General features: G+C 36.8%; 1 protein-coding gene across 1 annotated transcript in view; it reads right to left on the bottom strand.

Moving 5' to 3' along the window:
• Positions 1-25,239, bottom strand: part of LOC130229486 (neuronal tyrosine-phosphorylated phosphoinositide-3-kinase adapter 1) — a 68,330-nt gene that overhangs the window by 22,264 nt on the left and 20,827 nt on the right. Inside the window, exon 2 of the mRNA XM_056458312.1 lies at positions 10,795-11,041. Within this exon, the coding sequence (XP_056314287.1) occupies positions 10,795-10,979 (185 nt within the window). The 5' untranslated portion in view covers positions 10,980-11,041. The remainder of the gene's footprint in view (positions 1-10,794; positions 11,042-25,239) is intronic.

Genomic DNA, 25,239 nt, shown 5'->3' with positions numbered 1-25,239 from the left:
CTGCTTTCCTCCAAAACATTGTCTATAACATTATATTATTGTATATGCCTTGATGATAGTACACATGACTTTTTTTGTTTACACTTAAAGTAGCTGTAGTCATCACTATATGAATCACCATAGACCATTTGCGCACCCTCAATTGCTTTCAAACCTAAATGAGTTTTGAGTTGTTTTCTATTATATATTTACATATTATTTTGATAATCTATGAAATATTAGTTCTTACTAAGATATTTTGGAGAATCCTGGAAACAAAAAGAAAATACTACGGAGGACAGTAGCCATGTTTCTATCCACCTAATTTTTATGCACAATGAGTAGGATAAATTTTAATCCCATAAGAAAAAAATGTGCATAGATTAAGTAAAAAAAATCCAGCATGCACATAAAAAATGTCAAGTGATTTTGTTTTTCCAGATCATGGGGTAACAAAAATAAAAATGATGAGGCAGTATTAATAGTCAAACCAGTGGACTGATGCCTATATCTGAAATGTTGCTTTGGTCACATGCTTTAGCCAGTCCGTCATCAAAGTGGTTCAGTATTATTACTTTCTATAACTGTTTAGAGTGGCTGTGCTTTCAAAGAGCAGTCTCACATATGCAAAAGCCACAACATGTTCATTGCGTTTTTCTTCATTTTTAAAAAGCACAAGTAATTTTATTTATGTTATAAGAAAAAGGCCCACGGTGGATTCTAATACAGCAGCAAATGCCATTTTTCTTTTAAATACAATACACCTGTTTATCAGCAAGTGATGACTTTGTTCTATTTGACTCATTTGATGGAAACATTGCTTTATATGAAAATGTTTCATGCAACATTTCAATTTTTTAATATTCAATACAATAATGTTCAACAAAAGAAAGAAACTCAAACTCAAGGTTTGAAAAAGCTGGAAGGTAACTGATGCTAAAAATGTGTATGTTTTTGAGAGAAATAAAATATCCTTTTAAGAAATATTTGTCCAGTTTGGGTCTGTACAAATACACTGTAGAATTGTTGTAAACACAGTCACCAACACCTGCCTTTTAAGAGTTAATTTGGCTGTTGAATGCAATTGTGTCATTCCTATAAAGGACTTAACAGTGTGGATACAGATCTGGATTAAGCACTAAAAAGTGGACTCACTATTGAATTTAGCTGTAGTGTTTATGGGTGAGGGCAACGCAGTGGCGCAGTAGGTAGTGCTGTTACCTCACAGCGAGAAGGTCGCTAGTTTGAGCCTCGGCTGGGTCAGTTGGCGTTTCTATTTGGAGTTTGCATGTTCTCCCTGCGCTTGCGTGGGTTTCCTCCGGGTGCTCCGGTTTCCCCCACAGTCCAAAGACATGTGGTACAGGTGAATTGGGTAGGCTAAATTGTAGTGTATGTATGTGTGCGAATGAGTGTGTATGGGTTTCCCAGTGATGGGTAGCAGCTGGAAGGGCATCCGCAGCGTAAAACATATGCTGGATAAGTTGGCGGTTCATTCCGCTGTGGCGACTCCTGATTAATAAAGGGACTAAGGCAAAAAGAAAATGAATGAATGAATAAATGTTTATGGGCGACATGGTGGCTGAGTGGTTAGCATTGTCGTCTCACAACAAGAAGGTCGCTAGATCGAGCCCCGGCAGGGCCAGTTGGCATTACTGTGTTGAGTTGGCATGTTCTCCCCATCTCCCTCCAGGTGCTCCGGTTTCCCCCACAGTCCAAAACCATGCGCTATAAGTGAATTGGATGAACTAAATTGTTCGTAGAGAATGTGTGTGTGTGTGTGAATGAGAGTGTGTATAGGTGTTTTCCAATACTGGGTTGCGGCTAAAAGGGTATCCGCTGTGTAAAACATATGCTGGAATAGTTGGCGGTTAAAGGAAAATGGATGTAGTGTGTACATACTGTAACTACTGACTCTAACCTCCATATTAAACAGAAGATACTTCATCTAAAGTCCTCAATCCAACTTCTGTCAAGGAGAAACAATTACAGCTATTAAATTATTGAAGTGATTGTTTTCTTCCTACAAGCATAACTGTCATATAAGAAATTCATGAAGTTTCCCTTGTCAACTTTTCAGACGTGTGAACATTGTGACCAGCGTGTCCCCCTGTTCTGACCTTTCTGAAGGTTGATGTGCACGAGGTCCAGATGGAAGCAGCTCATCAATACACGGTTGTCCAGTGTGTGTGAGTGTGTGTGTTCATGTGTGTGTGAGTCTCTGTTGTTAGGCAGAAGGCAGAGAAGATGCTGAGCTGGTAGCGTGTGACACACTAACAGAAGAGAACAGCACCACAGGATATGATGCGCTGGCAGGGCGCAGCACATGAAAAACCACACAGGACAGCTCTGTTCCAGGAATAAGCACTGAAAAGTGAACTCACAACTGATAGCTGCAGACACAACAATGAAACATTCATAACAATAACGCTGGGCTGAATGATCATTTTCTTTCATTGTGTGATGTTTATTTTAAGATGTCTAAGCAAATCAGTCATAATAGGAGTCTACATTAATTTACAACTGAGGGAGGATAATATATTTGTAGGGCTGCACAATATATCATTTGAGCATCGATATTGCAATGTGTGTCCGCATTAGTCACATCGCAACATATGCAATGTTGAGTTGGGATTATATATGACCAGGAACCACAGGTCAAAACACATGAGTTTTGTGGAGAATTTGCAGAATTTGAGCATAATAAAGTAAAAGTGGCTTCTCGACAGGAATTTTTAAGGCCTGTACCTATGTAAGCATTTTAAGAGAGTTCAAAGCATTTTAATAGAGCATAAAGAAATGTAATAAAGATTGATTATATTAAAATTTATATGATGAAGATTATGCATTGCTAATTTACATTTGATTATTCAATGGGCTACAGTGTATGGACAGCTAGTGTTTTTCAGCCAATGATGAACTTCAGGTGTAAGGTTTAAATGACTATTTACATTTTTTTATACTGTTCCTTTGTCAGCATCGATGTTGTAATGTAATTCAAATATAATCAGTTAAATAGACTTACTGTATGCACTCATTTGGTTGTTAAAGTGTGAAAAGAGACGAAAGACCGTTTAAACGCAGGCGCCGTCATTAGTTGCAGGCTAGCGCAGAAACTCCATTGAAAATACTGTGGTAAATTTCTTCCATATTTTAAAGACATGGCACAGAAAAATAGAATTTAATGCAGTGCTTCTTGTTTGGTCTGACACCCACTTTATATAGTATCTCAGGCAGGCAGTGAAGATCGCTGTTTTTTAAAGAAATCAGATCTTAAACGTGGCTATTTTGTATGGGGATGACAATTCACTGGAAGCCCTGGGGTTGGAGGACTGAAATTAAGTCTGTGTGCATACACCCCATTTTTTTAACTGAATACTATTAGACCCTCACCAGAAAACCATAAATCACTGTTTATTTCACTTTAGTATTAGCTCCATTGTGGTTATGACTGTAAATTACATAAAGATATATCTATATTTCACTGCCCTATAAACTCATCCCAATCAATCTAAAGTCTTTTAAACAAAAAGTGTTAAGTCATCTAGTGAATTTATATTTCAATATATTATATTATATTATATATTGCAGAGAAGGCAGCGCAGTGACGCAGTGGGTAGCACTGTCGCCTCACAGCAAGAAGGTCGCTGGTTCGAGCCTCGGCTGGGTCAGTTGGCATTTCTGTGTGGAGTTCGATGTTCTCCCCGTGTTCGTGTGGGTTACCTCCAGGTGCTCCGGTTTTCCCCACAGTCCAAAGACATGCGGTACAGGTGAATTAGGTAAGCTAAATTGTCCATAGTGTATGTGTGTAAATGAGAGTGTATGGGTGTTTCCCAGTGATGGGTTGCAGCTGGAAGGGCATCTGCTGAGTAAAACATATGCTGGATAAGTTGGCGGTTCATTCCACTGTGGCAACCCCAGATTAATAAAGGGACCAAGCCGAATAGAAAATTAATGCACGAATTAATGAATGATTGAATATTGCAGAGAAAAAAAACATGACATCAAATTTTTAGAATATTATGTTGCCCTGATATATTTATTTGCATATGTACCTGTTTACATACACTCACTAAAAAATGTAAACTACTTATTTAAATTGAGCTGAAACAACACAATTCTTGAGTTTTTTGTGACAACTTAAATAAATAGCTTAAACAAACAGCAAATGTCATTTTTTGAGTGTACATATAAAACTTCACAACTTCACACCAACACAATTAATCACATGGAAACCATAAATGTTTTATGTATCTTTGCTCATTATTTATGTATGTTTTGTATTTATGGTGTTTATATTTACAGTGTAAATAAACAAAGCAAAGCAAAGAAAAGAAAAAAAAAAGAAAAGAAAGAAAGAAGAAAAGCAAAAAAAAAAAATCTAAGAAAAAAGAAAAGAAAAAAGAAAAAAATCTAAGAAAAAAGATAAGAAAAAAGAAAAGAAAAGCAAATAAAATAAGAAAAGCAAAGAAAAGAAAGTAAAAGAAAAGCAAAGCTAAGCAAAGCAAAAAAATATAAATAAAAAAAGAAAGTAAAAGAAAAGCAAAGCAAAGAACAGCAAAAAGGCAAAGAAAAAATAAAAGAGAAAAGAAAAGAAAAGAAAAGGAAAAAAGAAAAGAAAAGAAAAGCAAAGAAATGAAAAGAAAGAAAAGAAAAGAAAAAAAAGAAAAAAATAAATAAAATAAAATAAAATAAAAGATAAGCAAAGCAAAGAAAAAAAGAAAAGAAAAGAAAAAAGAAAAGAATAAAGAAAAAACTAATAAAATAAATAAAATTAAATAAAAGAAAAGAAAAGAAAAGCAAAGCAACGCAAAGAAAGAAAAAAAGAAAAGAAAAGAAAAGAAAAGAAAAGAAAAACAAAGCAAAAAAAGAAAAGAAAAGAAAGGAAAGCTACATTTTCAATAGCTAATCGGGGTCACATGTCAAATTATTACATTGTGCTGATTGGTTTTGTTCAAGAAAGTTTTTCAAACAGTTGTGCTGCTAAATGTTTTTGTGACTAACCAAACAATATTTTGCAGGATCAGTTAAGAAACAAAAATAATTTATTACAAATCTTTTTTTTTACATTATAAATCCATTGAATTGATAACAAGACATTTGTTATCAATTCAATGCATCTTTATATAATAAAAGTCCACATATGTTAAAAGAACTTACCAATTGTAAGCTTGAAGAGTATTTTAAAGTCTTACGCCAGTCAATGCACAACAAATGCTCTATTTATTTAATAGTTTGTGGCAAAAAGTAAATGTTTAAAAGAAAATCTGTGTCTCTGCCTGAAAACACGACGACTGCGAGTCATTTGAGGTTTCCTCTCTCAGCTGTGGATATTGGAATGTTTTCTTTCATCTGACACAGTGCTTCACATGGCAGAATGAAAGCTCAAAGGTACCGGGAACTGAAGCGATTCATGTCTGCTCTATTTCTGTTGTTTTGCTTAAGGCGGCACAACATGTGGCTCTGACATGGCTTTCTCCGAGTCGAGAGTTTAAGGACACACTAAAGCGCAGAATCGATCAAACTCCATTCATTCATTCATTTGCTGTCACTCCAACACAAAGACTGACAGCAAGATGCGAGAAAAGACAGGAAAACGGGGAGAGATGGAGGAATGAATGAGAATCATCTGCATTCGGCAGCACAGAGGAGGATGGAGGGATTGAGTGGGAGGACGAGAGAGAGGAAACGGACAGATCCTCCAGACAGAGAGCGAACATGCGTGGGTGACCTCTTGTGTATTGCTTTTGCGTCTGTGAAGGGGTAGAGAAGGAGGTGGAAATAACTGCTTAAACATACCGGGCATGTTTGATGTGACCGTCTGCATGCGTGAGCAGTTAATTCACAGGTGGCTGAAAGCTCAGGATGTGTCGTGGGCCCTGCGTGTGTCATGAATGTAGAACGCAGAGCGGATGAAAAGCGCTTTGATGTCCATTTTGCACAGGTGTCAGAGACAATCATCTAAATGCGTTCTCCTCTTCATCCACAAACACAGAGATGGAGATGGAGAGAGAAATGCAAAGAGGCGTAAAAGGTTGCACTCAATCCTGACCAGCTGAGAGGAACTACAGGAGGAATGAAGCACTCAGAAAGAAGCCGGCGGAAGATGTAAACAAGACACCGAAGAATATAGCCATGCGCAGAGTTACATGGGAACATTAAGTGTTGAGGGAAGCTGAGGAAAACATTAGGGCTGCTCGATTATGGGAAAAATCATAATCACGATTATTTTGGTCATAATTGTAATCACGATTATTCAAAACGATTATGAGTTGAAGTCAAAATTATTCGCCCTCCTGTGAATTTTTTTATTTATTTTTTATAAATATTTCCCAAATGATGTTTTTTTTTTTTTTTTATAACTATTTTTTGGGGGGGATTTTCACCTTTATTTGATAAAACAGTAGAGAGTATTGACAGGAAAGCATGGGGAGCAGAGAGAGGGGAAGGATCGGCATAGGACCGCGAGGCGGAATCGAACTCGGGTCGCCGGGAGCACCGGAGTGCATGTGTCGACACACTAACCGCTACACCACTGGCGTCGACCCAAATGATGTTTAATAGAGGAGAGGAACAGAGGAATTTTTCCACAGTATTTCCTATATTATTTTTTCTTCTGGAAAAAAGGGCTTAGAAAGGCTTATTTGTTTTATTTTGGCTAGAATAAAAGCAGGTTTAAATATTTTAAAACTTTTTAAAGGTCAATATTATTAGCCCCCTTAAGCAATATATATTTTGATTGTCTGCAAAAGAAACTACTGTTATACAACGACTTGCCTAATTACCCCAATTAAGCTTTTGAATCACACTTCAATCTGAATGCTAGTATCTTGAAAAATATCTAGTAAAATATTCTGTACTGTCATCATAGCAAAGATAAAAGAAATCAGTTATTAGAAATGAGTTATTAAAACTATTATGTTTAGAAATGGGTTGAAGAAAATCTTCCGTCCATTAAACAGAAATTGGGGGAAAAGGGTCGCTAATAATTCAGGAGGGCTAATAATGACTTCAACTGTATATATACAGTTATTTTCCTCCCTGTCAATAAGGAAAGGGAAATAAATACAATAGAATAAAAATATATGAAACAAACTGTGCTTTAAGCATTTTCACTGTCAGAAAAAAGTTTAATGATAGCTCCAAAAGTCCTTCAGTCAAGAGGAGTCAGGGATTTTCTACTTTGGTTGTTTGATTAATGATAAAAACAGTAGGAAGCAGGAATATTGCGCACTGTCACTTTAAGAGCAGCCCGGATCTCATTTATGGTTTCTCTTTCACAAGTCTTTTGATTCTGAACACGCTATTACACGAGTTGAGAATACACAAATAAGGGTTAATGTGAATAATCACTAAACACCACGTTTTGGCACAAATTTGACTATTACAGCGCTCACATTAAGATGACTTTAGATGTGTGTGCTCTGCTCATCTCTGAGGCTGAGTGCGCACACACACAACAGCATGCGATCTCTTTCATGACTTTAAAAACATGAATGATTCGAACGTACATCAATGAATGATGCACATCCCGTGCTGCAAAAGTTACATTACAGTACATGGTTTTAGCCATTCTCATGTGAAACTGAGCTTTGCAGAGCAACAAATGTGTACAACTGGAAAGGGGGCGGTATAAGATGCAAAATTCGTTTATCTCGATTAATGCTTTTTCATAATCGTTACAAGCCAAAATCGAAATTGAATTTTCAATTAATTGCACAGCCTTAGAAAACATATATAGTTACATGTTACAGTGCATGGCATGTTACACACACACTCACACAAACACACACACACAACCGGTTTACAGCTTTTTAAAATGGATTTTGCAGAGGGCAATGACATATTCCTATTTAAACATGGTGTTTTAGATATTTGTTACCACTTTCCTGATTTATTTGAGGGCAGGGTCTATGTGAAGGTCTGTGTTTGGTCTTTTTTTCAGTTAATATTCTGAAACAGGCTCAGGCAATTCATGAAATGTTGGACAATTTATCTGACTGCGTTAAACCATCTGTAAGAAATCTAGCTTTTATCCTATATTCTACCCTTCTATTTGACAAACAAGTAAATGCAGTAGTTAAATCTTGTTTTTTCCAGCTGAGTTTATTAGCCGAAGTGAAAGGCTTTTTAACTCAGGCGAAATTTGAGAGATTAATCCATGCATTTATATCATCACATCATATTGGCCAATCCCATATAAATCGTCTACAAGTGGTCCAAAATGTGGCACCCGCAAGTTTAGCCACATTATTCCTTTCCTGTTCTCCCTAAATTGGTTGCTGATATGTTTTAGAATTGAATTTAAAATTTTAATGTATGTTTTGAGGGTATTAAATGGCCTGGCTATGACTTATCTATCTAATCTTATCACTGTCAAAATATCAGGCAGATGTTTAAGGTCATCGAACCAGAAAACGCTAGTCGTTCCCAGATCCAAATTGAAAACAAAGGAGATCAAGCTTACTCAGTAGTAGGTCCTAAAATGTGGAACGGGCTACCGATGTCCATTACAATAATTTCCAATGGATCTTTGTTCAGAGGGAAACTTAAACTACACCTTCTAGTAAGAGCTTCTAGAAATCGGGAGAAATTTGATCCTATTGTACCTATCTGATGTCTTGTTATTTATCGTTGATGCTGTGTGGTATGTTGGATGTATTCTATGTTGTTTTATCTGTTGCTGTCTATTTTTGATCATTTGTTTTTAGGTTTGTACAGCACAATGGTCAACAACTGTTGTTTTATTGTGCTTTATAAATAAATAAACTACACTATAATCCAGCATAGTGTTCTTATCAGTGTGGGGTGTAATTAGTTACAAAGTTACGGTAAATAAATTATGTTTCAACTGAAAAAGTATGGATTACTTTTCATTTTTAGGAAATTTAATTACAGATACTTATTATGTACTTGCCTCAAATACCGTAAACAATTTCAACAGTTCAGTACAAATTATTTCAGAAAACCAGGGTAATTGTTTTGTGTTGTTTTGTTATACAAATATATTTTGAAGAACAATTATATTTATATAATTTATATATATTATATACAAAAAATTGTATATTTCATTTTTTTCTGTGGATAGTTTACCCAAAAATGAAAACCGTCATTACTCACCCTCATGAACCATTAAGACCTTGATATTTCAACCATAATTTTATGAAGCTACCACAATACTTTTGTAACACACACAAAAAACTAAATTAACAAATCTCTTCAGCATCAGTTTAAGACACGTGTTCAAGAGAGCGCTAAGTGTCGTGGTGCTGACATATAACCAGGCTTGAAACAAAGCCACACGGGTGAATCCGAGATATTTGTCAGCAGCACAATGCGTATACAATGCACTGATCTCTCTTGAATGGCAACCTCAAGAAACTGTTGTTTAAAGTCACTTTTTAGTTTTTTTGTGTGTGTGTGTGTGTGTGTGTGTGTGTGTGTGTGTGTGTGTGTGTGTGTGTGTGTGTGTGTGTGTGTGTGTGAACAAATGCAAGAATGTGTGTGTAGTTCTAGTATTCATTACGTCAGTAGGAAAAGCTAGAGCCTGTAAAACATGAAAACATGAATATGTATGTGCGTGTGTGTGTGTGTGTGGACAAATGAATTGTCATAGATTCATAAAATTCACAAAGTTCTTGGTGCCTTTCTGGTCTTTTAATTCTTCACAAGCCTTTCACCAAAAATATCCTCAGTTGTGTTCTGAAAATGAACAACGGTCTCACGAGTTTGAAAGCACATAAGAGTGAGTAATTGGTGAAAAAAAAAAATTTTGGGTGAACTATTGCCTTAATTCCTCAAGTTTTATATACATGATTTACAACACATTTAATTGTCTGTTTTTCTTCCCAAAAATGAGCAAATGCATGTTAAATGCAATCGAACAACTCTCAAAATGCATAAGGCTTTTCATATTTATACTGTGATAAATAATTACCAGCACAATTTTAATGATAGATCAGAGCGTTTTTCCTATTAATGAAATTTACTCATTGATACATGATTAATTAAAAACGTGTAGCTGTTTTTTAATTAAAAGTAAAAACATATGAATAATTCTGTTTATCGCTACGATAATTTCACAAAAATAAAAACAGATTTTCAAGTGTTCCAGCTGTTTTTGACTACTGTTCATTTCTGCTGATCTACTTGTGCACCAGAGAAGGCTGTGCTGGAATATTATATCCTGCTCTCTCTCTCTCTCTCTCTCTCTCTCTCTCTCTCTCTCTCTCTCTCTCTCTCTCTCTCTCTCTCTCTCTCTCTCCTGTCTCTCTGTCTGTCAACCAGAAAAGAAGATTTGGATGCTTTGCATAAAATATGAAAGACAAATGTCTATATTTCAGAGTTAAGACCACTCTTAATCGTTTCATGTTCCTGAATCTTGCTGCTCCTCTCTCTCGTCTCTTTTATAATCTTTTTCATTCCACTCTCCTCCCTCCTCATTCACCTTTTTCTCACCTCCTCTATCGAGTTAGGATTTTACTAATCTTCCTCTTGCTCAATTCTTTCCTTTACCTTCCACCAAAGCTCTTCAAAGCATGCTTTTCTTGCTTAGATTTCTTGATTCTAGTCCAAATAACTACAAATTCTTAAATCAAGAAGCATTTTCTAGACAAGCAAAAAATATTGTCTTGTTTTCAGAAATAATAAGTCAAAATTAAGTGAGTTTTTCCTTAAAACAAGCAAAATAATCGTATGTCAAAAGGAAAAACAAGATTGTTTTCTAAATAAATTGAAGAAAAGTATTTATTTTCAGTGCAATCCTTCCTTCTCTCTCCTTCCTTCAGTCATACAGCTTTATTTCTCTCTCTGATTTACCTTTTCTTTCCCTCCTGATCTCGGTGTCTCCAGTCCAGTCGACTTTTACGGTACAACAGGTTCATGTCGCCACGTTGATGCTCCTCCTCACAGCCAATCACAGCGCAGTGCAGCCACTGGCCCCGCCGCTCTATGTCACGCAGGAAATTCTCCACCGCCACATCCTGGGCGGAGCCAGAGCTCATGGTATAGAGGACCAATCAGGAGCAGGGGGAAGGATTTGAAAGCTTTCCCCCGTCCCAGTTACCTGCAAATGAGAAAAGTGAAGGTTAGTTGACATTTTCATTGGCATGCAAATTAATTCCAGTCTTTCTGATAACATAAAATCCCCACTGTCCAAATGAACTGAAACAATTAACAGAGCACAGACGCTTAGTGAAAGTGCTTTACTCAGCGATCTCTACATCTCTACGCCGTATTCGCTACTGCTCTTCAGTGTTGCTCTGTTTTAATGTGGAAAAGGGAAAGGAGTTTGGATTAAGTGTCCATTACAGAGGGTCTAATGCTCAAGTCCCATCTCCCTCTGGACGCAACTCACTAAAAACTGAGAGGAAAAGTGCCTCAGACAGGAGAAGAGAAGAAGCAGCTGTTTATATTCCCTTTTGACCGTAAGTGGGATTATAGCACATTATAGCACATTAAAAAAGCATTAAAAGCTTATTTTTTTAAATATAATGTATCAATGTGTGTATAAAGTCACCAAATGTCTACTAATGTATCAAATTCCTAAAACAAACAAAATCCCTCATTCCTTCAGCTTAGTCCCTCTATCAGGGGTCACCACCTAACTACTCTGGCATATGTTTTACACGGCTGTTTCGACTTCTCGATATTAATTTAGGGACTGAAGTATGTAACATTTTATTTGTGATAATTTTGTGTAATACGGGAGGAGAAGGAAACCATGCATCAACCAAAATACTGCCAAAAAAGAATCATTTATTAGACAAAAAAATCAAAGATATACAGAAAATAGTAATAATAAACAATATTAATATAGATAACAAAAAATGACCACAAAAGGGAAATTATACACAATTTATACCAACAAAATAATTAAAAAACAATAAACCCCACAGGGGAAGAGGACAAAAGTAGCGCTAAAAGAAAAGAAAATAATAAAACCAAAAATTAAACTAACTCAGTATAACACTTTTACCTATCTGAAAACAAAATATTGAAAGCAAGTATTCAGCGTTTGCGTGCCCTAACTTACCTACCAGCCCTTCCAGCTGCAACTCAGCAATGGGAAACACCCATAAACTTTTTCATTCACACACAAACTCATACACTTTAGACTCATAATTTAGCTTAACCAATTCACTTATAGTGCATATCTTTAGATTGTGGGGGAAACAGGAGCACCCAGAGGATACCCACTTGAGCACGGGGAGAACATGCAAACTCCACACAGAAATGCCAACTGGCCCAGCTGGGACTTGAACCAGCAACCTTCTTTGTTGTTAGGCGACGGTGCTAACCACTGAGCCACCATGTCGCCCGCAATTTAAAATTAAAATTAAAAACATAAATATTTAATTAATACATTGCTGCTATTATTAGCTGCTATTTCTGACTTCACTAACAAGCAGAATAATACTAGTTAGGGTGTCTTTCTGAAATCAGAGCCTTCTCCCAAGACAGCACACTAAATATGAATATTCCATCTTCAGGCAAATACTGCAAGTGTGAACTTGTTACTTTTTATTATTGCTATAATTGCAGAATACTTTATTTATTTTAAAAAATTACTGAAACAAACTCTAAATATACTAACCAAACAATTGAATGTGTATCCATGCTTCCTTCACTAGCTGCAAATTTAACATCTGTGCAAAATTAGCACATTTGTGCAAATTAATACATTGTATGTTTTGAAGAAATTAAAATGATCAAATCCTGGTACCTCAGAACAATATATCTAAACAATATACCCCAAACACATAACTGTCGCGATCACCAGCAATCTAGGCTTTGCAGATAGCTGGATAACATGCATTATCACCCAGACTACAATTCTGTCACAATATGAACTACAACTTCCAGAAGTCTTTGCACTTATCACTCCTGTCACAGCTGACAATCATTCAGACACTGACACAAACACACACAGCTGAAGCTCATGATTTACTCATTACGTGTACTATTTATACATCTCATATTCTCACACACTTTGCTGAGTCTTGTTCACTGTTAACCTGTAGCATTACCAAGCTTTAATCCTGTCTAGTCTTGATTTCAGGTCTCGAAACACTTCTGAAATGACCGATGCCTTGAATTGCTTCAGTCACATGACCTGCCGATTTAAAACACTTTAGTCACGTGACTTGTGTGTTTCGAATCACCTTAGTCACGTGACCTGGGTGTTTCGGTGCAGTGTTTTGACTCACTTGTGCTTAGAGATCTTGACACTGTGTCGAAACGTCAGTTTCACGTCAGCCATCCTTACCATTCGCCTATTTTTTACTACAATCTTGGATTACTTTTATGCTACTGTTTGCTACCCGTTTGACCGTTGCCTGTCTGACTATTCCTATTAGGGCGTACTCACACTTGGTACAGTCGCCTTGAATTATGCCAAAGGGCGATTGTCCCCCCTCCCCTCTCCCTCGACAGCCTGTACTCACATTGCATTTAGCCTTCCGAACCTGAGCATGCTTACGCCATCGATGATGCGGCTGTTCAGTTAAGTAGAAGAGAAGTGCTCTCGCTCAGCACAGTGGAGATTGCTATAGTTATATTGTTTTAGTCATTTGGGATGCAGTGACACGCAACCAAATATTTTGCAGAACAGATCCACAACAGCTGACGCTCATAAATTATCATAAACGTCCTCGTGCTGCACGCATTAGGAGGTTTGCTGAAGGTGCAGCTGACGTGCAGCGAGGGGTTCACATCTTTAATAAACTATGACAGTTTACATTAATTGAAAAGTTCGAATGATTAATAAAACAGTCCCTTAAAAGTGATGGCGCATCTTCAGATTCGGGCTCAGGCGTGCTTTACACTCACACTCAAAGAGTACCGTGCCAAAGCCCAACCAAACCGTGCTCTGGCACACCTCTTCCAACCGGGCCAGGGCCGGGGAACTGAACCGCGCCTGGGCCCGATTCGGAGCACTCACACTTGTCAAACAAACCAGGTAATGAGCCTGTGCACAGTACGAATAGCCTAGGGTGAGTGCACCCTTAATAAACTGCACATGGATGCTCAACTCCTTTGTCACCCGATGTCCTGGTAACAATAACCAAGTTTTGGCTTGGCTAATAACACACAATATCCAACAATGTCATGCTTTGCTGTGCTTGGTATTTTGAGCGCAATTTTGGACTTTTGCTGACAATGCTGAATTACGCTGAAACGTAATACTCAAGATTACGCATTTTTACTGATTATATATATATATATATATATATATACCAACTGTATCACCTGTGCCAAAAAAAAACATGACAGAAACACAGCCTGATACAATTATTATTGCATTTATTTATTCATGCATTTTTTTTACAATTTTTTTGTTCTTTTTGCAACAGGCCTGTGTCCCACCAGCTGGGAAACACTTGTCTTAAAACACTTGTCACACTTGTCACCCGCCTTCAGAGCCATCTTGCACATTTACACATCACACACGTGATCTAAAAAGATGCAAATGTTCAGGTTGTGACTCTAAATCCTCCCAACTGCACGTTCATTTCCATCACAGTGGCCTGTAAAGGGCATGAAGCATCTCTCTCTCCGAGAAGAAGATCTGAGTAAGCATGAGAAGCTCAGCTGGCTGCAGGCCCCCGGGCTGCCCCGGCTGTGCCTGTGTAAATCTGCAGTCCGTAATGCAGGCTGTCACATGTAGTACACAGGCATTCTGGCAGCAGAGAGAACAAGCTTGCAAGAGAAGAAGAAGAAGGAGAGAGAGAGAGAGAGAGAGAGAGAGAGAGAGAGAGAGAGAGAGAGAGAGAGAGAGAGAGAGAGAGAGAGAGAGAGAGAGAGAGAGAGAGAGAGAGAGAGAGAGAGAGAGAGAGAGAGAGAGAGAGAGAGAGAGAGAGAGAGAGAGAGCAAGAGCCCATTTGAGCTGCTTGTTGTGGGGCAGATATTGTACAGAGTGCTCAGAGTTTGAGTGCCGGGTAGTACAAGAGAGAGCTCTGATTGGCTAAAAAGGATACAGCTGTCAACTGCTGTGCTTTTCCAGTGTTTTTCCAGCATGGAGAGAAAGGGAAAGTGCAGAAGAGGGAGAGAAACATGAACTGAGAGAGATAGAGAGCAATGACGAGAAGAAGGTGAGTGGGTTAGCGGAGTGTGTTGCTGAATGTGCAGATATACAGTATGTAGACGTCAAGCGCATCAGCAGTATTGCTAGGTAACAGGAATATAATGTTTTCACACAGTTGTATTGTCCTGTAGAGAACAAACACATTTATTACGCACATACATGTCACCTAATGATTCATGTGCATCCAGGCACCTACTTACACAGTCATGCATCGCTAACCGGTTCATAAAGTCATACACGAGCAAGCACGAAACGCAAACACGCAAGCGGTAGAGGATGATTTGTATCACACATGTAGTTTTACTTCCAGTCTTTGCCCAAGTCTAGGAAGAGCTATGAATGAAAAATAAATGAATTTATATAATTACTCATTAAACCCATGCCTGCAAGTTAAACTTCATGCTATCTGGGTCAGATCTTACAGTAGAGGAGAGCTGAAGGCGAATATGGAGCAATACAGAGTCTCACACTGATGGATTTGGCTTAGATTTGACTCAACATCTCACCTACTGCAAATTAAACTGCACACTTTATCAACATAGGTCCTGATAAAGGTTTTTATATATGTAACATAAATTTTTGCTACGCAACATTTAGAAGTAAAAAAGTGCTGCAAAAGTATGTAAGATTTGCTAGTCGGCACGATGGCTCAGTGGTTAGCACTGTTGCCTCACAGCAAGAAGGTTGCTGGTCCCGGGGAGTCCTGGCTGAGTCAGTTTATCATTTCTGTGTGGAGTTTGCATGTTCTTCCTGTTTTCTCGTGGGTTTCATCCAGGTGCTCTGGTTCCCCACAGTCCAAAGACATGCATAGTTTCCCAGCACTGGGAGTTAGTGTACTCTCTACCTTTTTTGCCATTATTTTCATGCGGTTGAAAGGGCATCTGCAGAGTAATTGATGGTTCATTTTGCTGTAGCAACCCTAGATAAATCAGGGACTAAGCTGAGGGAAAGTGAGTAAGATTTGCTCTTATGAAATTAATAGATTTCTCTGTTTAATATGAAAGCATTGAGAACAGCTTTAAAATTCTACAACAATTATTGACATTATTTTACTTCATATACACTACACTACCTGACAAATGTCTTGTCATCGATCTCAGTTGTAAGAGCAACAAATAATAACGACTTCTAGTTTTTCCAATGAACCATCTGTTGCACTGCATCTCAATTATCACAAATACTTCAGAAGACCTATTGGAACCCACATGGACCAAAGATTCTTATAGAAATCAGTCAAGTTTGGTGAAGGAAAAATCATGGTTTGGGGTTACATTCAGTATAGGTTCGTGCGAAAGATCTGCAGAGTGGATGGCAACATCAACAGCCTGAGGTATTAAGACATTTGTGCTGCACATTACATTACAAACCACAGCAGCACACAATTCTTCAGCAGGATAGTACTCCTCATACTTCCGCCTCCACATCAAAGTTCCTGAAAGCAAAGAAGGTCAAGGTGCTCCAGGATTGGCTAGCCCGGTCACCAGACATGAACATTATTGAGCATGTCTGAGATTAGAAGGAAGAGGAGGCATTGGAGATGAATCCAAAGAATCTTGATGAACTCTGGGAGTCCTGCAAGAATTCTCTTTGCCATTCCAGATGACATTATTAATAAGTTATTTGCAGAGATGTATGGATGCAGTCGTCCAAGCTCATGGGGGTCATACACAATATTTATTCTTTTTCCACTGCACCATGACTTTATATTCTGCACTGTACATTATTTCTGTTGAGTGACAAGACTTTTGTCTTAGCAAAGTTACACCTTATTGTCAAGGTATTATTTGTTGTTCCTAAAACTTGGGCGAGAAGATTTTTGTGAGGTAGTGTATTTGTGTTTGCGTGCTATTATTGGTTTAAAGGGTACATTCATAAATTCAATGAAAATCATAAAATATAAGTCAGACAGAAGATAGAACTTAGTGATTCTTGACATATTACTCTTCATAAAAAATACTTTTACTACTATTACGGATAAGCTGTCAGGCTCTTGAATATCATTCAAATTTTCTGTGTTTGCTTAGACTCATTTGTCAATCTAAGGCAAAATGCAAGACAACAAAATTCTAAATTCATTTTGTTCCACTGAAAAAAGTGATATAAAATATGAATATCAAAAACATTCATGACACAATTATAATGGCCTCATGACAATCCTATTTATGGCAGAATTATGACAATTTATGTTGTCTTGATAATGTCAAGTTGTCATGACACTGACAGGTTGTAATGTATGTTTAGTCAAGTTGTCAAAACAAATACATCTCAAAATATGTCAGCTTTTCATTTATAAAAGCAAAACTGAGCGAATGACACTTATAAAATCACCTTTATAATCATGCCATGAAGTATTATAACTATGACAGTGTAATGATAGTCAAATAAACTGTTACCTAGTCTCATTCTTTCTAAACTGTATACTGATAGGTTTTAACATTTATTGGTAGTGTGTCAGTTCCTTAGCATTACAGTATTTAAGACTCTTACTTCCCATTACTTTGCTTGTTTGAGAGTAACACGGAGCTCTCAGCCAAGGGATGAAGAATTAAGCAGAGCACTTACACACCGGCATTTATAGTGCACATCTACTGATATGAATTAGAAGAGTGAGCTCACTGCACTGTCAAGACATGGACACTGAAACAGTCAGATAATGATGACTTACTCTAGACTTAAACTTATTAGAACTTATCCCAGTGCAGCTGCAATCATTAAACATTCACTCTAGGATACAATTTGTTCAAATATGAAGTGATTTATTTGTTTTTATGTTTATTATGGACATACAATCTAAACAAAAGCTTTCATCTTACTTTCATTATACTGTCAAGACCCATATAAAATTGAAATGGAAAGAAGAAATGGACTAGTTAATCTACGAAAATATACAAACAATAATTTATAGCATTATTTATTTGTGTAGCTAATTCAGCTAAGAGAAGAGCAAAAAAACTAAACAAATACTTCACCTTTAAGAATAAGTTAAACTTCTGGATAGCTTTCCATCAGGGTTGAACATTGATTCATATGAAACAGAAAACTAAAAGAACTTCAGTTTCTAAGTTGTCATCTGATTAGAAGAATTTTAAAGGATTCTAATGCATGAAGTGTGCATTGCTTGCTTTAATGGGATACCTGGTAACAAAGATTTCATGACAGAAAACCCCCTTGATCATGGCTGATATTTTTCTTAATGTACCTTTAAAAGACATCAATATGACGATGCTTTACCCCAACCAAACTTTTCTAGTTAACTCCACCTAATTGTTTCTCACTTAATGTTTCTAGTTACCCCAACCTTATTGTTCTGGTTAAACCAACTTACCTTTTCTAGTTAACCCAACTTAATCTTTCTAGTTCTCATAACTTTTTTCTAGTTACCCCAATTTACCTTTTCTGGTTAACCCAACTTAATTTTTCTAGTTCTGCAAATGTAACTTGGCCAATCTGAAGACACAAACTGCATCAACAAATTTTCCAAGTACAATTACACAAAACAGGTAAATAAAACAAAGTCAAAACAAAATTTTCAGGAACTATAACAAGGTATATGCAGGAATCGTAAAGGTAATTTCAATACCTTTTAAAGACTTTTTAAAGACCTTCTCAGAATATTTTAAGAGTTCTAATCAGTATCAAACCTTTACCTTAATAAACAGTTGTTAATAATATGCGGTTGTTTTCAGCGACAGGCTTTAGCCACTGTTTAAACATTTTCCCATTTTGCTGTCTGTTTTGCTCTATGGTTTCGATACATGTGGAGAGCGTCACAAATGTGTCGCAAATTACGTGACATCACCTGGACAAAGCAACTTGCCAACGTGGATCAAGCATGCCGTTGTTAATATTAGGAGGAAAATAGAAATATTTATGCTTTTTTGGAATCAAACACTTTGGACAATGCTTGGACAAAATTTAAGATCTTGTAAAAACGCAATTATAACTTTTTCATACCTTTTGAGGGCCTTAATTTTATCATAATTCCTTTATGAAGTTTTAATCTTTCAAAGATCCAGTATAATATTGGAAAAAACTGCATCATATTGGAAAAAACTGGCATTGCAAAAAATGTGTTTTTCATGGATATACGGTGATAGACTGAAATTGCAATTCTTTTTAAAATATTTCATTAAAAAGTTGTTTAAAGGATAGAGTTGTTCTTCATATTTTTAAATATAATAACTTTAATAACTAATTTTGAATAATTAAATTATTTTATGACAATACATAATATTTTAATAGATATTTTCCAGAACACTAGCATTAAAGTGCAATTTACAGGCTTAATTAGTTTATTAAGTTTAACTAGGCAAGACAGGTTAATTAGGCAAGTCATTGGACAACACAGAGTATGTTTACATGGATACCAATAATCAGATTTTATTACGATTAAGACAATACTCTGATTAGGAGTCTACCATGTAAACAGCGATTTCTGATGGCCTTAATCCGACTAAAGTAATAATCAAACTAATTCGATTTTAAATCTAATTAAGACGTGGAGTATGCTGACTATAGTCGCATTAATGAAGTGAAGTACAGACATGTAAACAATTATTAAACAATCAAACTATTACCGACATGGAGGATTTTCACCGCCATTTGCGACAGGATATTCTATACACACACGGCTGTTTGACACTATTCTCTGCACCTACTGATTCAGTGAAAGACCACAGACACCTGGATCACAAAATGCGGAGTTTTTTTTCCCCATATAGCATGCAGTATCAAATTCCATTAAAACAACACTCTTCCAGGAGTTCATACTCGTATCCAATAAAGTTCCAAACTGCAGTTAACTTCGACAAATTAAAAATGAAACACCAGAAATTACATGACACTCAGGAGGAAATGTGGATAGCGTGCTGACGCAATGACGTTAATCGAATTATGTGCTATAACATGTAAAACGAGATCATGAAAGGAGCACTCAAAAAGCAACTCATGTAAACACCTTAATCATATTATTGTCTTGTTTAGATTAAGGCAAATAATTTGATTAATGATGTCCAAGTAAATGTAATCATTGATACGTTCTGTAGCCAATTGGAAAAAAATATATTCTTAATATTTTTCAGTTGTTTTATTCCAGATAAACTAAAGAAATAAATCTTTCCCCCGAAGAAAAATATAATATAAAATACTATGGAAAAATGTCCTTGCTGTTAAACATCACTTGGGAAATATTTGAACCACTTCCCTAAAGGACTAAAGGACACACCACATCTTTCACTAACATTCTCCAGCATTGTTTGTGACCACAAAACTATGAATGAGGAGATCACGCCATAATATATACCATTATTTCACCTTTTCACGTTTCTCAATCCTCCCCCTCGTTCACCTTCCTCCACAATATCTGCTGAAACAGCCACAGAGGCATCTGCACTCTGAAACACTTTTAAAGTGGCCATCATTTGCAGCTCCACCAACACTGACACTACCCACCTCCTGCTGATGACTGTCTCACATCTCAACATATTTTAATGCTCCTTGAGGCTTTGAAACAGTCAATCAAACACTCCTGAACTCCAGGGTGCCATTTCTTGACAACTGCTTTATGTTTTACCTGAAAAATGGGAGTTAACAAGTTAGCTAGCGAGACTCTGTTCACCCATGTTCACTACTTGAATGACATCAAGATAAATACAGGGCCTGAAATGAACTTGAGAACATGTAGCAGTCAAAAACCAATCATGAAACTTTATGTATTCAAGGGTTAGTTCGCCTAAAAAGGAAAACTGTGTTTTAATTACTCACCCTCTTGTCATTCCAAAATCCTGAGACCTTCATTCATCTTTGGAACACAAAGATATTTTAGATCAAATCTGAGATCTCTCATAGAAAGCAATGTCCCTGAGACGTTCAAAGTCCAGAACAGCAACATTGTCAAATCATTCCATGTGACTTCAGTGGTTCAGCTGTAACTGTACGAAGCTCCAAGAACACTTTTATGCACCAAAACAAACTCTGTAAATATGACTTTGTTTGACTATGTCTTCCGTATCGTAACAGGATGTGTGTTTACTACAGCCAATAACATTAAATAACACAGACACACTTGTAGGCAGTGAGGTTTTTATGTTCAACTGTGTTGAGTTTCTTTGCCGTCATTTGAGTTTATGCCAGAATTGAGTGCGATGCTCTTACTGTAGAAGTAGCTCAAAGTCACACTCACTCACAGAAGAAAGAATCAGTGAACGTTTAACAACTTTAATCGTAAACCCAAATCAAAAGTATCCATCTAAAGATCCTCTGGGAACTCAAACACATGTTAAATAAGCATGCCACTGGCCATTGATACACTTCCACAGCTCTCAAGCCCATCCACACTTGTCACTGCTACCAAGCCGATCACTAATCTTGTGCTCTATGTTGCTGCGACATGTTGTGTGACAATTTTTTTTGAGAGGTGTGCATTAGGGTCCACGTCATGGTATGGCGACGCATACAGTATGTGACTGTGTGAAGTTTATGCTAGACCTAAAGTGTGCACTATTTTGATCTATCCCAAAATGCAAAACAAATAAAAATGTAGTTCAAATTAATCCATACAGTACATCCATTCATTTCAAAACTATCTAACTTAATTTTTTATCCGCCTGTCTTCAAACTTGTCAACATACAATTACCGGCCACTTTAATAGGCACACCTTACTAGTAACTGGTTGGACCTACTTTTGCCTTCAGAACTGCCTTAATCCTTCATGGCATAGATTCAACAAGGTACTAGAAATATTCCTCAGAGATTTTGGTCCATATTGACATGAAAGCATCACGCAGTTGCAGCAGATTTGTCAGCTGCACATTCATGATGCGAATCTCTCGTTCTTCCACATCCCAAAGGTGCTCTATTGGATTGGATCTGGTAACTGTGGAGGCTATTTGAGAACAGTGAACTCATTGTCATGATCAAGAAACCGGTCTGAGATGATTCGTGCTTGATATGGTGCATTATCCTGCTGGAAGTAGAGCATAAGAAGATGGGTACGCTGTAGTCATAAAGGGATGGACATGGTCAGCACTAATACTCAGGTAGGCTGTGGTGTTGATAGAATGCTCAATTGGAACTAATGGGCCCAAAGTATGCCAAGAATATATCCCCCACACCATTACACCACCACTAGCTTGAACTGTTGATACAAGGCAGGATGGATCCATGCTTTCATGTTGTTGATGCCAAATTCTGACCCTACCATCTGAATGTCGCAGCAGAAATGGAGACTCATCAGGCAACATTTTTCCAATCTTCTATTGTCCAATTATGGTGAGCCTGTGCGAATTGTAGCCTCAGTTTCCTATTCTTAGCTGACAGGAGTGGCACCCGGTGTGGTCTTCTGCTGCTGTAGCCCATCCGTCTCAAGGTTGGACGTGTTGTGCATTCAGAGATGCTCTTCTGCATACCTTCTGCATGTCTACATGCCTAAATGCATTGAGTTACTGTCATGTGATTGGCTGATTAGAAATTTGTGTTAACGAGCAGTTGGACAGGTGTACCTAATTTAGTGTACTTTATATGCTTTAATGTACATCCATTTAGCAGCTCCTACGTAAATAAATACAAACCCTCAAAAAAGAATGGAAGTCTGACAGTTTTGTCAATGCATTTAATGCCACTCTCATTCTACATGTCCAGAAATTTGTGCTGAAGGCGAACCCAACACAGCAACTGTCATTTATAATCATATAATGTATTGATCGATACACATGTTTGTATAACGCATGTGAGGTGTGGAGTATACAGGTTCAGTTTGCTGACATGAAAATAGGAATCAATGAAAGCCCCCCTAGGCTATGACTATATGGCAAGACAGACAAATATCAGGAGAGTTAAAGTGTGTGGATATTCTTTTACCTGGTGAGATTACATGAATATGTTTTCCTTAAACTTTTCCCCTCAACAACCAAACACCATGGATCAATACTCTCTACAACAAACAATATGACACTACCCAGAACACAAAGCCTGACATACACAGATGGTGTTACTTTACTAAAAACAGAGGCTATTATAATCAGATACAATTTCAAATGGCACAGAAAGTGACAGTCTAATACTGTAACTGAGACCACAGAAATAAAGGTGCACTTTAGTATGACAGCAGCAGATACAGCATTGAGAATGACTGATTCACTGTATATCATACAACAATATAAATATTAAGACAAGATACTGGTGCAAAATACCTTCACACACGGGTCTATTCACACTTGCAATTAAAACTATGCATTTTCACTGAGGCGGTTCATTCAAATTTAAACGAAACACATTAGTTACAGACTGCGATCTAGTCACACAAACCACTTCAGAAGATGGTTTGAGATTCCTTTTGGAAACTACAGGACAGGTATTTTTGCTTACATCTTAGAAACATCTACATTACAAGGAGCTCTTACTGTGTTAAGCGCTGAAGTTACAGTTGACGTCAGTTGTGAAATTTTCATTCTTTTTCAGGTATTTCGCACGTGTTGTTTCAAATACTTGGGATTTTTTTTAAACAGTTTAATAGCTTCATTCGTTCATTCATTTTCCTTCAGCTTAGGCCCTTATTTAACAGTGGATTGAACCACCAACTTATACAGAATATGTTTTACACAGCAGATGCCCTTCCAGCCACAACCTAACCCTGGGAAACTCATACACTCTCACATTCATACATTACAACCAATTTAGTTTATCCAATTCTCCTACACTGGATGTCTTTGGACTGTGGGGGAAACCGGAGGTAACCCACATGAACACGAGGAGAACATGCAAACTCCACACAGAAATGCCAACTGCTCCAGCCAGGACTACATTTAATAGATAAATGGCATTTAGTGTAACAAAGGTGTACATAGCCAAAACAAAAAACTAAATTTTGAACAGAATTTCAACCATTTTTAATGACAGAAGCACTAAAGCCAAATTAATGATCATCTTCTTCTCCCGTATGATGTAATTGTGATTAGGGCTGCACAATATATCGTTTCAGCATTGATATCGCAATGTGGTTAGTTGCAATAGTCACATCGCGAGTATACGCCATGTTGAGTCTGGATTATAATGTATCATTTTGCAAGTGTTTTTTGAGGCATGTGACTGTGTGAAGCTTTTAAAAGCATTGAGGTCCATGAAATTGTACCATTTGTAACTTTGACAAATAAATAACGATAAATTGATTGACTTGTTTATAAAACAAAGATTATGCAGTATTATTTTACAATTGATTATTAAATTACTGTATACCTGAATACAGTTCGACTCCTGGGAAAACAATGTTTATTTAATTTGTATCTTTTTCTTTATTAAATTTATCTATGCTTAGATTATTATATTTTAAGCACTCCTTTACAGAATCATCCCAATCAATCTTACATTATAAATTCTTTCCAAATGGTTATTTAACTAATTTAATGAAATTGTATATTCATATCGCAACAGATATCCCAGAATAAAAAAATATCGCAATGTTAGATTTTTTCAATATCGTGCAGCCTTATTTGTGATGATCTAGAAAGCATCTTGTGCTTCAGAGATAAAAAGAACATTTGATCGTCTGTCATAAGATCTATTTACTTGATTTGTTAACTAGAAACAACTTGTTTGAGGATTTTTAAGAAGTATTTTTAAAATGTAAAGTGTCCTAATCATTGCAGATTACACTGATTGTAAATACCTTTCAAACCCTTAAATTCTCATTCCAGATTTTTATCATGGGTTCAGGTTTTTAGGACGTGTTTATGCATTTTGGCTGTTGACTTACACAAAAACAACAGTATTTTGGCAGTCTGAAAATGTTGTTTTTGAAAAATATATTTTTTTAAAGGCACCAAGTGCATGAATATTAAGTGTTGAGTATGCGCAAGTACTCAACAACCAATAAACTGGTTGTATGAAGACGTGTAACATTTCCTTTCACAGTGACATGGCGTGCCTTACACAGCAAGTTTATACATTTCATGGATGCAAATGTAAGGTGATCATTTTGTTGTATTTATGCAAAAATTCTCTGTTGTCATGTGAACATAACCCCAGACTACACCATCATACACTCTTAAAAATGCTGAGTTGTTTTCCAAATATGAACAACTTCAATTTGTTGAGTTAAACGATAGGCATATTAATTCGGTCCCACTTTATATTAAGTGGCCTTAACTACTATGTACTTAAATAAAAATATAAAAACAATGTA

This window comes from Danio aesculapii, chromosome 5, assembly GCF_903798145.1.
Source record: "Danio aesculapii chromosome 5, fDanAes4.1, whole genome shotgun sequence".
Lineage (NCBI taxonomy): Eukaryota > Metazoa > Chordata > Actinopteri > Cypriniformes > Danionidae > Danio > Danio aesculapii.
The sequence above is the reverse complement of the archived record's forward strand: the minus strand, read 5'-3'. Positions and strand labels throughout refer to the sequence as shown.